This window comes from Pleurodeles waltl, chromosome 7, assembly GCF_031143425.1.
Source record: "Pleurodeles waltl isolate 20211129_DDA chromosome 7, aPleWal1.hap1.20221129, whole genome shotgun sequence".
In the NCBI taxonomy this organism is placed as follows: domain Eukaryota; kingdom Metazoa; phylum Chordata; class Amphibia; order Caudata; family Salamandridae; genus Pleurodeles; species Pleurodeles waltl.
Window position 1 is genome coordinate 1,249,168,975 of NC_090446.1, and position 18,289 is coordinate 1,249,187,263.

An 18,289-nucleotide genomic window follows, 5' to 3' on the forward strand; every position below is an offset into this window, starting at 1 on the left:
AGTGATCCAGGACAAGCATCGGAAGGGACGTTTTGGCTGCACTGGCCAACAAACATGCCTGCAAAGAAGAGTGATGCTGGAGCAGACAAATAGGAATCAACAGGCGGACTCCAAGTCCTTTTTGGATACAAGAGTGTCTCGCAAGCGAGACTAACGTGTTAGACCATGCTACAGCAGACTCAACCCTGAAACAGAAGGTTTGGGCATGGCAAAAGGTTTATTTTGCAAGATGCACATGGCTATTTTAATCTGCGCACACAGGCTGCAATAGAAGGCTTGAGACATGTTTAAAGCTGCTTAAGTTGGTGACACAATCAGTAATGCAAACCCACTAGAAGCATTTAATTGACAGGTCTTAGGCACAGGTAGTGCCACTTTAGTAGGGACTTAGAAGTGAATTGATTACGTCAAGTGGGTATAAGCCAATTCTACCATTTTTTAAAGAGAAATCACAAGCACTTTAACACTGGTTAGCAGAGGTAAAGTGTCCAGAGTCCTTAAGCCAGCAAAAACGAAGTCTGCTTCAGGAGGGTTAAAGGCAAGATGTTAGGGGATAAACACGCCAAGGATGCCAGTTCTAACATCGGCTTATGAAAAAAAATGTTCAATACGTTTAGGAAGTCTTCTTGCTTTGTTTTTTTATGTTTGTCTTTGCTAAATTCTAATAATTGTTGCCATTACTCTTAACCAGTTGCTATTTACTTAGATGCTGTGTAATAAATATAAAGTATAACAATGTAACCCTCGTTACAAGCATGGCAGTCTTACCGATGCTGGCCCGGCGGTAAAGACCACCGTATTATTAGCATCAGTGGTTTGGCTGTAGTCAAACCGCCACACCGTTGCTAGGGCAGCCGTAAGACCGCCGGCGGTATTACGACCCGGCAAACCGCCAGGCTTTCCACGACCATCAACCTGCCACGAAAACCCTGTCGGTAACGCACCCGGCAACAGGAATCCCCATTCTTGTCACCGGCACACGCACCCCCACATGTTCAAACACTTGCAAACACCTCCCCCATCCACACACCTGCAAACACCCCTGTAAGGAAATCCCTCCTTGGCATGGTTACCCCCTGACTTTTTGCCTTTTATTGATGCCAGTTATATTGAAAGTGTGCTGGGACCCTGCTAACCAGGCCCTAACACCAGTGTTCTTTGCCTAAACTGTACCTTTGTCCCCAAAATTAGCACAGCCCTGGCACACAGATAAGTCCCTTGTAAATGGTACCCCTGGTACCAAGAGCCCTGATGCCAGGGAAGGTCTCTAAGGGCTGCAGCATATCTTATGCCACCCTGGGGACCCCTCACTCAGTACATGCACGCTGCCTCACAGCTTGTGTGTGCTGGTGGGGAGAAAATGACTAGGTCGACATGGCACTCACCTCAGAGTGCCATGCCCACCTCACACCGTCTGTGGCATAGGTAAGTCACCCCTCTAGCAGGCCTTACAGCCCTAAGGCAGGGTGCACTATACCACAGGTGAGGGCATATGTGCATGATCACTATGCCCCTACAGTGTCTAAGCAAAACCTTAGACATTGTAAGTGCAGGGTAGCCATAAAGTGTATTTGGTCTGGGAGTGTGTCAAACACCAACTCCACAGTTCCATAATGGCTACACTGAAATTTGGGAAGTTTGGTATCAAACGTCTAAGCACAATAAATGCACATTGATGCCATTGTGGAATTTATTGTACAATACACCCAGAGGGCATCTTAGAGATGCCCCCTGAATACCAGTCCGACTCCTAGTGCTAGGCTGACCAGTTTCTACCAGGCTGCCACAACCAGATGACTTTCTGGCCACCTGGGGAGAGTACCTTTGTCACTCTGTGGCCAGGACCAAAACCTTCTCACCTTCCCCTGCAGGAACTGTAACACCTGGCGGTAAGCCTCAAAGGCTCATGCCCTTTGTTACAGCACCCCAGGACATCCCAGCTAGTGGAGATGCCTGCCCCTCTGGCCACTGCCCCCACCTTTGGCGGCAAGGCTGGAGGAAATAATGAGACAAACAAGGAGGAGTCACCCACCAGTCAGGACTGTCCCTAAGGTGCCCTGAGCTGAGGTGACCCCAGCCTTTAGAAAGCCTCCATCTTGAGATTGGAGGATTTCCCCAATAAGATTAGGGATGTGCCCCCCTCCCCTCAGGGAGGATGCACAACAAGGGTGTATCCACCCTCCAGGACAGTAGCCATTGGTTACTGCCCTTCTGACCTAAACACACCCCTAAATCTAGTATTTAGGGGTACCCCAGAACCCAGGAAAGCAGATTCCTGCAACCTGAAGAAAGAAGAAGGACTGCTGACCTGAAAGCCCTGCAGAGACGACGGAGACGACAACTGACTTGGCCCCAGCCCTACATGCCTGTCTACAGACTCAAAGAACCTGCACAGCAAAGCATCTGACAGGGACCAGCAACCTCTGAAGACTCAGAGGACTGCCCTGAACCGAAGGACCAAGAAACTCCAGAGAACAGCAGCACTGTTCACCAACAGCAACATTTTAGCAACTTTGAAGCAACTTTTAAAGAACTCACTCTTCCCGCCGGAAGCGTGAGACTTCACCCTCTGCACCCAACGCCCCCAGCTCAAGCTCCAGAGAACCCCCACAGCGATGCCTGCAGAGAGGATCCAGAGGCTCCCCCTGACCGCGACTGCCTGGTAACAAGAACCCGGTGCCTGGAGAAAGCACTGTACCGCAGCCCCCAGAACCGGAAGGAACCAACCTCCAGTGCAGGAGTGACCATCAAGCAACCCTCTGCCTAGCCCAGTCGGTGGCTGGCCCGAGGTGCCTGACTCAAAGCAATCAGCCCAGAGCTCCCGCAGGCCTTTACCCCTTGCCACTTGCAACCACTAGGCCTCCTACAACATTAGCCCTCAAGGTCTAGTACTTCTCATGTTCAGACTGTAGGCCTCGGGACCTGGGTGTAGCCCTTAACTTTATGCTCCTTGTTAGCATACTTGTACGCCACCCCTCCCCTTCAGAGGGAATGACGGTGTTCAGGAGTGAATCTGAGTGTGGGCCTATATGGGGAGCCCCGTGTGACCAAAAGTTGAAGCTAGAGAACCAACCTTTCCGTGTTCTCTTTATGAGAGAACGTATCAACATTGTCATCCGGTATTTAATATTGTTAATACATTAATTGTGGAGAGTAGTTTGGGAAACCACATAGGTTTTATGGTTTTCTGCATGTAGTGGGTGTTTGAATTTTCTTGCACTTTTTCTTGGTGTGGAATCTTTTCCTGGTTTCTATTGTTCTTTAATTTTGGTTGTTTAATCTTTTCACTTGATTTCTTCGTTGGTGCACTTTGGTATTTCTTTTGATTATTCTTGGTTTGTGGTACTATGTAGATAGGTTGGCGGAATCTCAAGGAATTAGATTAAATGTATGACCATGGTATTCCTTATTGTTACTTTTTATGTTTATCAGATGTGATTCGGATGGGAAAGACGAGAATCTAAAAGATCTGCAATATCAGTTACCTAACATCAAAAAGGAACTGCCCTGATGAAGGCGGCTTTACAAAACAGAGGTTTACCGCCGAAACGCGCGTAGGCTTAGTTCCTACAGTTGTTATAATGGAATATGAATTTTAGGGTCCAAGTAATTTTTCTTTTTTGAATTAGGTGGAGACGCGATCTGGTTCTAAGTTAATATGTTAAAACTGTGAATACTAGTAAGGCTTTAAAATAATGTTATAGAGAAAGTATATATTTAAATTGTATTGTATTGTATTTTGGACAATTTGGATTTTTTGCTTCTTTTTTCAATGTTATGATTCTATTATTTTTCATTATTTGTTGTGTTTTGTTTTGCATTATTCTTTGTCTCTGTCTATTCACTATATATATAAATGTATGTGTCGTTCCCTGTGAATATGTAAATATTTTATATTTAATCTTGATCATTATGCTCTTTTGTTGTTGTACATACATATGTAATAAATATCATTTTGTGTATTTCAGTTATCTTGATTGTTGTTGTTGTTCTACAATTGTAGATAGCAGTGGACATTACTTGTAGCTCAATCTCTTTTCTTGTACTCAAGATCCTGGAAGGTCCCAGATTAGCAAGAGCCTGGGTGAGCTCTCAAGCGTCCAGAGTCGTGCCTCCATGTCCCAACCAAAGTCTTATTTCTTATGGGGGGGGGGGGGGGGGGGGGGGGGGGGGGTTGAAGTCGAGAGGAATACGGGCATCCAAGCTGCATGGAGGCATGCTGGGGCTACCTGAGCCATACCCCCTCCCACTCATCGGAGCCTCCCTACAGCCGGACGACTTGCCTCCTTCTCAATCTAGGAGCTCTCACAGCGAATCTACAAGGGGAAGATAAAGACTCCTGAGCTGTGCTGGAGTCTGAACTGGCAGGAATTAGACCGAGTATCATCTCAGTTGCCTAATATTGAATAAGCCTCCTTTCGCCTAGTGCAGACCCCATGGCCATGACGTTGCCCTGAGAATACCCCTCTGTGACAGAATGGCTAAGAACAAGGATTCCAAACTCTCAAGCCAGGGGCAGCTTGATCATTATACAGGAGTGGTGACTACCCCCCCCCCCCGCCGAAGCCTGCCCCGCAACCCATGCCAGAAAATGACAACCCTCCTTCTGGCCATACAGGCTTCCTGAGAGGCTCTGAAGGGAAGGTGGCACTTAGAAGCCACCCTATTGTGTCAGGACCTCCAGAACGTGGCTGAAAGGGTCTCCTCCATGGAGTTGAGGATATCAGAACTGGAGGGCAAGGTCGCCACTTTTCGCAAGGATGGTGCTGAAGTTCGAGATGCCAACCAAGGCATGTGATGGCGACTAAAAGATGCCAAAAATCACACCTGCCAAAATACTCTCTGCTTTGTGGGATTTCTCAAAGGAGTCGATGGCCCGACAGAGCAATTTCTAGACAGCTGGTTGCACTCCATTGTTCCCCAAGCCAAGTTTTCCTCCTGCCTTGTCCTAGAGAGGGTGTGCCGTGCACTGGAGAGCAAGCCCCTGCCTGGGGCACCTCCTCAGAAAGTGATTACATGATTCTTGTACTTTAGTGATAGAGACAGGGTCCTAACGGAGAGGCGCAAGATGGGAGAAATGTGCCATGCTAACTCAAACATTTATATTCCCCGACCACACCAGGGAATTGCAGAAGGGAAGGTGCACCTTTGACGAGCTTAAGGTTAGACTATGAGGCCTCCAGCTACGATACATGCTCATGTTCCTGGCCAGGCTCAAATCCTTCCCGACACTGGAGGAGGCCTGGTCTTGGCTGGAGGAGAACCACATCTGCGGGGATGCTGTGAAGATAGGCGCCAGTTCTGTTCCTACACAATGGAGGGGGGGGCCTAAGTAGAACCGATGCCACAGACAAATGGTCTCGCAATGGGTGCAATGAGACACTAATGTACCATGGTGGAGACAAGACACCCTCGAGCGATAGCCTTTTTTTAATCTCCTTCACTGCCCCCATTTGTACTTTCCAGTGCTAATAATGCTCTCCCCGCTGCAGCTCTATTAGTTGCTACATAAAGAGTGACTCCTGTATAGGGTATACAAGGAGTCCTGTTTGTTATAGTTACCACTGGAAAATTTCGAAAATGTGGGGAAGACAAAGACGCTTCAGAATATTAGTTTTATGTTTCTGAAGTCTATTTTAGCTCCATAGGAAACAGAGGTGACTAGTAATGTATAGTATAATCAACTACACTACTTCCAGCCGGAAGACTGCATACGATGCACAACTAGACTTCCTTGAAGGCTTAAACTTCCTGCGATGTCACTAATGGACCAAGAAGTTCAGGGTGCATCAGAATGAGTTGTGCAATCCATTCCCATACAGGGGACTGGAACAGAGATTGAGAGGCACCATGACCTCCATGTGACTTCTCCTGATGAAAGGCTCAAGAAGACAGTAAGTAACACATCAACTTATGTTTCCTTTCGATTTAGACTTATCTGGTTCCTTGGAACTCAAAGAGGCCCTCTTGCTGGAATGGCCTTGAGTACAGGAATGGGTCAGAGTCCTCAACTTCAATGGGGACTTACGTTCCTCGATGGTGATAGAGCCTGACTTTACAGTCCCAGATTGCCTTAGGATTTATCCTGGTGCAGTCCTGGAAAATGGAAAAACCCTAGGCAACATAAACATATCTGTCTGTTAAAGACATCTACTTGTGACAGACCCTACAAGGTTCACACCCTGTCTTTGGAGATCCCTTGCATGCAGTGAAAGAATGTTGATAAATAAAAACTCATCAAGAAGATGAGGAAAAGTAGAAGGAGTGATCTCCGGATCCAAAAGAAAGAAACAGACTTGATCCTGCAAGGGTGGTGCATATAAGAGACTCTAGCATCACATCCATGGCGGGACAATGCTGACCCTAAACTGCACAATGCTACTAAAAATCTCTAGATCCAGTCTGGTGTCTAGGGGTATTCACAAGGTGAGGAATCTGCAGTTTGAAGTATATGCCAGAAACATGCCTAAACATACCCAAGGTCCTTCAGGCAGCCCTCTTTATTCATTGGTCTGCTCAAGTGAAATTGACATTTTACCTCCTCCAACCACTGCATATATTATAGTGTGAAAACATCTTTATAACTGCTTAAAGTAGTGCCAAAGACCTTACATTACTCCACATTAACTGACACTTTTGTATATTGCATATTTAGTGACTGCTCGAGTAAACGTCGCCTCGAACAGAGACTAGCATTGACCAGCATGAACTACAGATTTAGTTTAGTCCGCTTTTCCGATTGTAGCCTAATATATTTTAATTCCAAGGTCCTCACATTCTTCTCACGAGAACAGCCAAGCACCAAACTGCTCATTAGCTGCTATCTGAAGTTCCATTTAGTACATGTGAGGCTTAAAGAAAATTTTGAATAGCAAATTTGCAACTATTTTTGGCTCCTTGCTTTTTTGCCATTTAACATGCATTCAACTTCAATGGGCCTCTCAGAGTGTTATTTTTCTTTTACAACAGGGACAATAGTCAGTCTAATCCAGCCACTGGGTCTCGACTGTGAATGATGGACGGTGCACAACCAGCTAAAAGGCTACTGCATATGCTTGCAAAAAAAAAACATGTTTGCCAATGCCAGACCTACTGAGTCGGCAAATATCGGCTCCTCTTTTTACCTGCTGGGAGTTTTTCAGAGCTTCTCTCCTGCTTACTCCTGCTAGTGGAGAAGTGTGGCACAATAGTTAGAGCGGCAGACCCTGATGCAGAGATCTGGCCCGGGACCAGGGTTCAATTCCCCCTTGGCAGGTCTTGGGCTCAATTCCCTTGGACCAGATAATACTCGCCTTGGTCCTAATGTAATTAATGGGTCCCATTCTGTAACTCTGGGCAGTAGCTTGCTTAATCTCCACAACGGCCCTGACAGCACTTGGATGCCTGGCTTCACCCTGGGGGTTGCCCAGGAGTGGGCGCCTCACAGGGAAAAGTCAGGAGGGGTTCCACAGCAGTATGCGTACAGCGCCTTGAGACCCTAACGGTGAGTAGTGCGCTATACAAGTGCGAAGTTTTTTTACAGGCTACCCAGATTCTGATACTTTTCCCTCTTAAAGGCAGGTGAAGCAGAAACGTGGTAATCACTAAAGCAAATCTGTTGCACTCTCATGATTCACAGCCACTCTCCCCATCTGCATGTTATCCATAATGCTATTGTGACACGTTTTAATTTTTTAAAAATGTTTCTTCAACTTTCGAGCTGACACCATTATCAGTTATAGCACTAGTAATCAAAAAAATCTTTCAATCCCGCCCTTTGAGGAAAATTTCCTCAGAGTTAATTATACCAGTAATTCCCAGTTTGATCTATTTAAATCACATTATTTTTACGTCTTTGTATTGAGCACTTGCTCTGTAATGAAATAAAAGAATACACTGTAATTCTATATTCAGGCCCTGATCCTAAATGCATTCAAGAGCCATTGCAGTAATAGGCTTCCTTGTTTTCAAGATATTCTCACCAACTAACCAAATTAGACATTAAGATAGTACCAATAAAAAAAATATAGTGAAGTTACTATATGTCTTTGGGAGGATCTGGACTTTGATCTGACACCTTATCTAATTTTCTGGGCCCATGATAAACCAAGTTCAACTGCTTCTCGTTTGCATACCATTTGTCCACTACTGCTTGTGTCACATGCTATATTATAATACTACCAAACTGGTATGACCAAGACTCAGCTTTTTCCCGTATAGAAAATAAGCTATTCTAATTTGTTATCATTACTGGTCTATTCAGTCACACACAGTTATATTGAGATCATGGATTTCAGAAGCCCGTCCTACCCCAATGATCTGGACCAACCATTTGGGAGTACCTCTCCAAACTGAGGTCCGCTCATCTAGAATAATCTTACTTATTCTGTTAGGCTAGTCTGCTCATTGAATATCTGAATATCCTATATATTAAAAAATCTCGAGATCTTCTTCTGAGGAAAAAAACTTTTTAGTAGAGCTGAGATATAATATTCATCAAGCTATCATTTTGCTGTGATCATGGCTAATGAGAGACCTAACTACCTTATGACTAATGCCTGAAATTAATACATGGAAGCCTGTACACAAACATAGGGTGTGGCCTTTATTCAATATTAACTATATTTATCAGTAAAGAACTAGGAAGAACCTATTGGGCATGGCTAAAATGCAACTCTACCCTTATATTTGAAAGGGTACCAGTGGTCTGATTTCATTTTCCTATACCTGATAGGATGGCCCCCTCCTCCACTCCAAACTTACAATTAATCCCACTGGAGTACTAGAGCAGGACTGGATTATTGTCAAGCACTTAGGAAATTTTTGACAGCACAGTCTGAAATACAGTATACGTATGGGTACTTTTCCTTGTTTGGCAGTTTACTAGGAGTGGCAAAAATAACAGAATATGCACATTGAAGTAGTACAACACAATATCAGTTTTTTTTTTCTCTTCTTGTTTTCCAACACCAGATTACTGAGTATTACACAGTATAGGATGATAAGTGTTTGCGACTCTTGTGAGTCATCAAAGTAGACATAATAGAAAAAGGTTTATAGCTGATATAAAGCCAGGCAGATGGGTTCAAGGAAACCAAAAAACAAAAGTGGAAGTGTTCTATATTTAAAGAGGCCTCTTTTTGACTAGAAACTGTAGAGTCTTCTTGGAAAGCTGGACTTAACTAAGAGATCTCTATTTTTTATAAATAAATTAAGAACTCTTGCTGGGCACTGGTGCCATAGCCTAAAGTATATTGGACTATTGAATCTATACTTTTGTAAATCAACATTTGGAGGAGAAAAAAAAAATCAGAGGATATTCGCTAATTTCCATATTTTATGGTAGATCCCATCTGACCAAGCCTCATTTTTATGATATTATACAACTAAGTATTCACAATTCCTCGTCATCCAGTTCAAAACAGCAAACGGACTAAAGCTTAAAACAATTAAATCACAATCACCTACCTTTACTGCCATTATTTGTCCACTAGGTTTGTGGATCATTTTGTTGACAGAACCATAAGCTCCCCGCCCAATTTCTCCAAGATCTTTCAGGTCCTCTGCAGTAAAATCCCAGTTCTGTTCAGGGGAGAGTTTCAATTTCCCTGACGATTCAATACTATGGGTTCTCAGACGCTCTCTGTGAAAAAAAAGAATAGTCATTTTGTAGTATTATAACATTTAGGCCTGTCTATTTAGTCAGTACAACTAAATGAACAAATGTATGTCTATCAAAATATTATCTCTGTTTTAAGAGTAGAGGTCTAAAACAATGTTCAAAGCAGAAGGTTTTTTTCCAACTGGCGTATCTCATCAACAGCAAATTACATTCCCAATAACGGTCAAAGTTTTTCTGAGCAGCTGTTATTGTAGCCTTATTATTTAATGATACAAACATACTCAGTTTAGTGTCTCAAACAAAGCATGCTTGTGTACATTTCTTCACAAATGGTTCGGGTAAAATTGCACAGCAGGCTGGCTAAAAAAAAAAAAAACTGGTCTGTAAGAATGGTGCGTCACTGTTTATGCCTTTTTCAGATTCCTGTGGCTTAGAATTCATCCAGGCAGGCGGACAGAATCGGAAAAAAATATTCCATTACTTTTATTTAAAGTTTACGGAACCTTATGGCAAACAACAAAACATGAACATAAACTATTATGCACAATAAGCAAATTTTTTTTTTTTTTCAAAGGAAGCAACAGCTCTATTTTAAAGGTTGAGCAAATTTAGTGTCTTGTCTTTAGTTTCGACTGATTTTGATATCATGCAGGCCCTGAACAAGGAAGGTTTGATAGGGGACAACTGGATCGTGGAAGAAGCCCATGTAGGAGTGCCACTGTTTCTGTTAGATATTTATCTCCACGTTAGGTCTGGCTCCAGATTCATGAAGCCCGTGTACAACCATTGCAGAATAGTTGTGAAGTATGTCAGAAACATGAAATATACTACAGAATTCTATCCATAAGAAGCACATACTAGAGTGAATTAATCAAAAGAGGCAGGTTCCCTAAGGCACAGTTTCTGTTTTGCCGAAGGTCTCATGGTAGTATTTTTTGATTCAAGCTCAAATTGGACTTTATCTACAGAACGAACTTAAAAATAATGCAGTGCATTGAACTCTTGCTTAACAAAAGTGCATCTCCTCTCACGCTTAGTGTAGATGACGACATAAAGAAGGAATTTTCCAAATAGAAGAGATCAATGTCACAGGAAGAGATTGGTTTAAAACATGCCACAACAGGCCTAGAACAAAATCTTAGCGACAGATGAGCAGGGCACCAAATAGGGAAAGGAAGTAAGCATGTCTGTGTGATGCATGATTGCTTCAGTATTTTAGAGATAGTGATTGCCGGCAAGGTAATTCAAAAAGGCATGCTAATTTCAATTATTAAGACAAGATAACTGTTTGACTACTTATAATTCCAACTATTTACTGCTGTGTTCTAGTGAATAATTTCCTAGCTGCATCTTACTTATGACAAGATGGACAATTCACATAGTCAAGCTGAATGAACAAAATAGGTTGTAATCAAAATGTGTTGTAAAAATATAAACAAAAAAAACTAACTCGTCTTTTTTTTTTTTTTTATAAAGCAAACAGTATGCATACATATGATGCACAGGTATGGAAAAACGTGCTGACCACTTAGGGCCACCAGCCAGCCACCCTGCATCACAATGCACTGCAGCCTAACTGACCCTCCATTTCAGTTGGAGTTGCATGACAGAAAGAGCTCTTAGGCCTAGAGAAGACAAGGAAGATAATTTATGCAGCAATAAGAGACTTCATGTGGAAAACTACAACCACAGTCAGAAATATTACATTTTCACAAATGTTCCCCTCATGTGAATTTTATGTATTAATGCTACATTGCCTCGACACCCTGTGCATTAGTTCCCCAAATGGGAGCCTGACAAATTTAAGAGATGCAAATCCAGTGTCAGCTTTACTCGAACGGAATAAGCAGTGTGTGTGTTCTGTGTTCTTCCCCTACTCAGAGAATTAAAAAGTCACTGAAGTTTCAGAGCTCTCTAAAAATGAATTTGAAATCAACACTAGAAAGAGTACGATTAACAATCTGCTGATGAATATATGTAAAGGGCTCTCCAACAAGGTACCTTACAAAAAAAATAATGTTCCAAATCCCTTTGATATTCCCTTTATCCAGTGTATCTCTAAGAAACCGAATATGGGCTGCTGAGCTGACAATTTGGAATCACTAACTAGTGCAGATAATGTAACATCCTCATTCAATTGAAATACAGACGCCCTTACAGAGGAACGAACAGCCTTGTTTCTTTGAAAAATATTTAAATCTCATCAATGGAAACAAAAACTTGAACTCCACTAATCCTTCTGGCTTTGGTTCCAGATTTGAAAGAATATAACTTTCAGTACATATGCTCAAGGTTAGATCTGTGCAAGGGTTCAAAAGATCACCTTCATTAAATTCACATTAATCTCTCACGGAGGATCCGATCTCCATACAGAAGCAAAATAGCTTCAGACTTCCACAAAAACAATCAATTACATAATGTTTCGGTAAGTGGTAATAACAGACAACGTTTCAAATAAATAAAAAAATGAAAGCCTCAACTTTTTCAGGTTAGTGCCTCTTCTTGACAATAGTGAGGTTTGTCTCCCTTTTGAACATACTGGATGAAAAAACGTTCATCTCGAAGGCATTATCAGACAGCCTCTTTCCCTTTCCTGGAATCTGTAGAGGAAGAATATTTACAGAACCATTAAGAAGGTCTCTTCAGGTGCCTCGCTGCCAAGCACGACAAACTGGTTCAGGTATTATACAAAAATTAAGGACTTGGACTTCAACTCCGTGCTCTCCTTTCTTCTCAAATGCTTGGGGAAACCAACAGCACCGCTAAAATGCTAGAAGGGATGACATAATATATGTCCACCAATAGATCATGAAACTATGCTGTAATTAACGTCTGGTCAGAAGCTGCATTCTTATTATAAGATTAATCAAGAGAATGGCACTAGTATAAAGCAGGTTGGTGTCCTAGAAATGTCTGTGACTGGAGCATGTCTTTAGAAAGCAATTAACGCTGCTTTTGCTATGATTTAATTATCATGCAAACAGGCGACCTACAACCACCAGATTTGGTGCCTTTCATAAATGCACATGCTTGAATGATATTGGTTTGTCAGACGTGAATTCCTCAAAAGTAACATTAAACAGCACTGATACCTAACTTTTGAGTTTTACACTGCACAAGTTACAGCCTATTCATTTAATTATATAACCCACACTCTAGCCAACGAGGTGGATAGAAGTCAAGTTCTTCCCTACACACATGCACCCCTTGTTCAGATTTGCAAGCACAAGCTTCATTAGGAGGAGTCTCAAAAGTGTAGAAAGGAGGGTGACTCTCTGAACGCTACAGAGACTGGAGAAGCATGAATGGAGTAGACCAGTTTGCAGCTATGCATTCCTCACATAGTGAAAGCTTCAGTTTTCAAAAAAATAAATCCAAATAAAGCTACTGTATGCAACTTGTGCGAAACAAAAAAGGCAGAATGATTTACTGTTTGAGTGGGGAAAGAGGTGGGAAGGTTCAGAAAGCATTTTTGGTTAGTCTGCATAAATTATCTGGTCTTTACAGAAAGAGATACGAGCTCTTGACTGTAATGGTTTTAGTCTTCTAACCCTTCCAGTTCAGGTTACTGGCAACCAAACAGCAAATTTCTACAAAAGGAAGAGAAGAGAGGATTGAATATCATCTCAAATGGAATCTTGGCAAGTGACCTTAACGAGTGCAGATCTCCCATGCCGAATCGACAGGACAGGTCCAAATAACAGGCCCCTCAAATGCTTTGAAAACGCTGTTTATTTGGTGGTCTTCAGTATCTAGAGAAGGTGTCAGGTGAAGAATACTCATAACCCGTTTCAGCCAAATGAAAGAGCGATGGAAGGAATTACAGTAGGGTGATGAAAAACAGGCCAATTACATGAGAAAATCCCGAAAGACAGAATCCTTTGAACTTTAAGTTGCAGCGTTTAGTGGTATTTTGAGGTCTGTGTGCTTTAAAACTGTTGACACAAGCATCAGAAAGGCCTACAGAACTGAAATGTAAGGCTAGGTGCAATGATGTTGGCTGATAATGCTGAAAGTGTCCATGTTGTTTAGTGACAATCCGGACTGCATCTGCTGCTTGGCGCAAGCTGGAGCTACTAAGAGGTTCATTTCAGTTTAATTTTCCTGATGAAAGAGGGTTATCAGAGAAATTGGTTACAATGAGTATGCAAATACGAGATGTTGAACCTGGCTCTTTTTGCAGGGGCTCCCTCAGATTCTTCTGCCTTCTGTTGCTGAACCTGTTTTATTGGCAGTAGGACCGTGAACACTTTTCCCAGCTAGCCAGTGGTAAAGTGCTTGTACTCTCTCCCTAAAACATGGTCAATTGGCATATATCTTATTGGTACATGTTAATTTACTTATAAGTCCCTAGTAAATGGTACTATATGTATCCAGGGTCTTTAAATGCTACTAGTGGGCCTGCAGCACTCACTGTGCCACCCACTGAGGTAGCACTTTAAAACGTTTCTCAGGCCTGCCATTGTAGTATGTAGTGCAGTTTTAAACTGCCATTTCGACATGGCAAAATAAATCTTTTCCCATGCCTACACATTCCTTTTTAATACATACAAGTTACCCCCGAGTTAAGCCCTAAACAGGGCGCATTGTATTTGAAAAGTAGGACATTTGTAGTTATGTTTTATATGGCCTAGGAGTGAGAAACTCCCAAATTGGGTTTTCACTACTGGAAGGCTTATCTCTCCCACAGACTAACACTCTGCTACGTCATTTCAATTTATAAGAGCTAACTCTATGTTGGGAGCAGATAGAAATATACGATTTAGACACAAAAATTAAATGTAATTTAAAAATCCTGTAACAGTAAAGTTGAATTTTAAGTCACAATGCTAAAAATTGTACTTTCGGAAAGTTGGCATTTCATGTTCTAGCCATTTGTGCCAGGTGCCAGTGTCACATGACTGAACAGCTCCGCTGTTAGGGTTTGTATATTCCTCCAAGATAGTGACGTAAAGGGGACTAATTGTGGGTAGGATGGGCCACCCTGCTAGGATGGAGCTGTGCCCCAACCCACTTGCGCTTCAAAAGGCTTGTCTCCAGTACACACACAGTCACCTGACACCAGCCTTTTGTCACCCCAAAATTTCTTGGAGCCCTGATAGGGGGAAGAACTTTCAAAAGCCAGATGTGGGGGTAGTATATGGAGTACCCCCACATAAAGGCTGGCACCAGGTATAAATATTGGATCGCCAGTGCCATTTATCAGAACACTTGTGGACCTGTCGAAGTTACAGGAGGAGGACTGCCATGTTGCTTGACACCTGCCTTACTGTCTGAGAAGGAACACTAGACCTGCATACCTTGATCCCAAGCTAACCTGAGTGACTCCTAGGGTTAGTTGGCTGACCTCCTGTTGAGCTACAGGGACATAAGCTCCAGAGACCTCCCTGCAACTGTCCAGCTGATCTGCTGAACAAGACCCTCCTGAACCCTGCTTGTCTATGCTGGAGTGAGTTTCTAATTCCAAGAGGTTCCACCCAGGTCCTAAACCCTTAGCTGGCATTGGTCTGAGCTCTTCCCAAGAAGAGAAAGTGAAATCTTGACACTTGGGCTGTTTACAACCACAAACGGGCCCCTTCGCATATAGAGTCTGCAGCAACTGCCAATGTGATGCTCCGATGAAGACCGGCTTTTTGCACTGCAGCGACAAGGCGAGATCTGCACTTCACACTATAGTAACAACGGCCTGCTGTGACCACGGACGTGAAGCTCCAGCAACAACGGTCCATAACACCTGGCCGGCTCTTCCCACTACAAAGAGAAAAGCCCATGCTGCCTGGCCAGCAACAACCTTCTGTGACACTCTCCCTGCTCCTCGCAACCTCTTCCACTGGAAACAAACTCTTTGCGGCAGACTTTGAGAAAGTAATTATTTCAGTGGTCCTATATTCGACCTGTGCTTCATCGCGGTTGGCCTGAACTTGTTACTTTTTCCCAGTCTAGCGCAAATGGATGACCGCAATTGCCACTGAGTGGTTTTAGGCGTTATAGCTACCTAAAACTTCAAAATGTAAAATTTCCGGATCTAGCAACTGGATTTTTGTCCTTCTGGTATCATTTTATGTATTTAATATGTCTTAGAGTGATTTTTAATAAATAAATTGACACCATTTTTCTAAATTGGTTTGGGAACTTCTTGTGTTGGGTTTTCATCACTTTATTACTGTTTTTGTGCTGCATAAATATTATACCCAGTGCCTCCAAGGTAAGCTTGACTGGTTTTGTGACAAACTACCAGAGGGGCAAGCACAGGTTAATTTAGGGGCTTTTTGTGGTTCACCCTAATAAGGACTGTGGCTTTTGGCTGAGGGGAGCTTCCACTACTCTCCACCAATAACCCAATTTCTTACACCAGGGAATCAAAATTACTTTCTCCTAACCACTGTTAGGCCACCAAATGCTGGCACAGTGTGGGCATGTGATATTCTTGGAGGGGGAAATAAGTCCTACTTGAGTAAACTGTGAATGTCCCAACACAACAGTTACTGCGCTCCCAAAAAATGATGAGTGATTTGGTACATCTTTACTACTGTATGTAGATAAGATGTCATGTTTATGGTTCTGATCTTGTAATCTGGACTGCGGGTGGGCTACTAGCCACACTATCATGAGTTTTACTACATTGCTATACAGCGAAGACCCTTCTAGCATCTGGGAATCTGGTTTGGTGGGAAATGTGGCAGTATTATCTACTAAGGGTATGGCACGCTTCTTTTGTCTGGGTTACCTCCTGACAAAACTGCTGCATCAGCTGGTCAAATAAATACGGTTGGTAGAGGTGTCCAAAAGCCACAGCATAGAACAGTTGCTTTTGTGTTTTTGCACCTCTCCATAGCACAGCTCAGAAGCAGGAATAAAATGAAGGGATAGCGATGGCACAATGGGATGAGCCTACTTGATAAGTTTTACATTGTTAAGGGGACAGCTAAAATCACTTGTTTACTAGATCCTTGCATTTGACCCTGTACAGTGCTCCGCTGGCTTTGGGTAGGTTAATGCTCTAGAAGAACGAGTTACTTACCTTCGGTAACGACTTTTCTGGTGGATACATTAGCTACCTGTGGATTCCTCACCTCATGAATACTCCCATGGCGCCAGCATTCGACGGAAATCTTCTTACTAGTCTCTGCACGTCGACGAGGACGTCACTGTCTCGCACGCGACGCCGTCTGACGTCATACAGGCAATAAGAGGTCCTCGACGACGTGCAGACGTCAGTACCAATCATTTTTTACGTGCATGAGAACAACCAGGCAATGCAATGAAAGAGCAAGGCAACATCCATTATATTGTAAAATACACCACATTGTATGAATAACTGTAAATCTTTTTATGTACATATATATATATATAAAACTCTCTCTTTTAAAATATATACACACACCAAGTATATACATAAAGATATATACACATATACACATATATATATACAAATATATTATATATATATACATCTATTGCACCCTCAAGGACCAAGAGGAGCGCACTCAAGGATTACTTGGCAAGACCATAAAGGCAACGGGGAGGCGGGTGGGACCGTGAGGAATCCACAGGTAGCTAATGTATCCACCAGAAAAGTCGTTACCGAAGGTAAGTAACTCGTTCTTCTGATGGATACAACTACCTGTGGATTCCTCACCTCATGAATAGAGTCCCAAAGCAGTACCACGCCCGGCGGTGGGTGCCTAAATGGTCAAACCAAGAAATCCTGCAGCACTGACCGTGCAAAATGGCCGTCCCTTCTAACCTCAGAATCTAAACAGTAATGGTTTGCAAAAGTGTGAAGGGACGACCAAGTTGCGGCCTTGCAGATGTCGACCACAGGAACACCTCTGGCTAAGGCCGAAGTGGCCGACTTAGCTCTGGTGGAATGAGCTCTAATACCCTCAGGAGGATCCTTCTTTGCCAAAGAGTAACATATTTTAATGCAAAGAACAACCCACCTGGATAGTGTTCTCTTGTGGACTGCCTTTCCTCTCCTCTTGCCCACGTATCCAATAAACAGCTGATCCTCCAGCCTGAAATCCCTTGTTCTATCGATAAAGAAGCTCAACGCTCTCTTTGGGTCCAGACGGTGCAGTCTTTCTTCCTCTTTGGAAGGATGAGGCGGAGGATAGAACGTGGACAAAGTAATTGCCTGAGCCAAATGGAAGGGTGAAACAACCTTCGGGAGGAAAGCAGCCTTGGTCCTCAACACCACCTTATCCCCATAAAAAGTTGTATAAGGGGGTTTTACTGATAAGGCCTGCAACTCACTCACTCTCCTTGCTGATGTTATAGCTATCAGGAAGACTGTTTTTAAAACCAAATACCTCAAGGGGCAAGAATGCATAGGTTCAAAAGGGGACCCCATAAGGAAAGTCAGGACTAAGGACAAATCCCATTGCGGCATAACGAATGGCTTTGGAGGATATTGATTTAGAAGACCTTTCAAGAATCTGATAACAATAGGGGATTTAAATAAAGATGGTTGGTCTGGAAGACATATGAAGGCTGACAAGGCCGATAAATAACCTTTAATGGTAGCCACTGCACAACCTTTTTGCGCCAGATAGAGGAGCAAAAGACAAAATGTCCGATAGATGAGCATGTAAGGGATCAATCTGCCTCTCTCCACACCACGCAACAAATTTAGACCACCTATTAGCGTAGATAGATTTAGTGGAGTGTCGCCTGGCCGCTAATATA

General features: G+C 43.0%; 1 protein-coding gene across 10 annotated transcripts in view; it reads right to left on the reverse strand.

The window, feature by feature from the left end:
• MAP2K4 (mitogen-activated protein kinase kinase 4) overlaps window positions 1-18,289 on the reverse strand; it is a 599,606-nt gene that overhangs the window by 404,946 nt on the left and 176,371 nt on the right. For all 10 annotated transcript variants that reach the window (XM_069200385.1, XM_069200381.1, XM_069200386.1 and 7 more), the window contains one exon: window positions 9,448-9,622. In XM_069200385.1, the coding sequence (XP_069056486.1) occupies window positions 9,448-9,622 (175 nt within the window). The remainder of the gene's footprint in view (window positions 1-9,447; window positions 9,623-18,289) is intronic.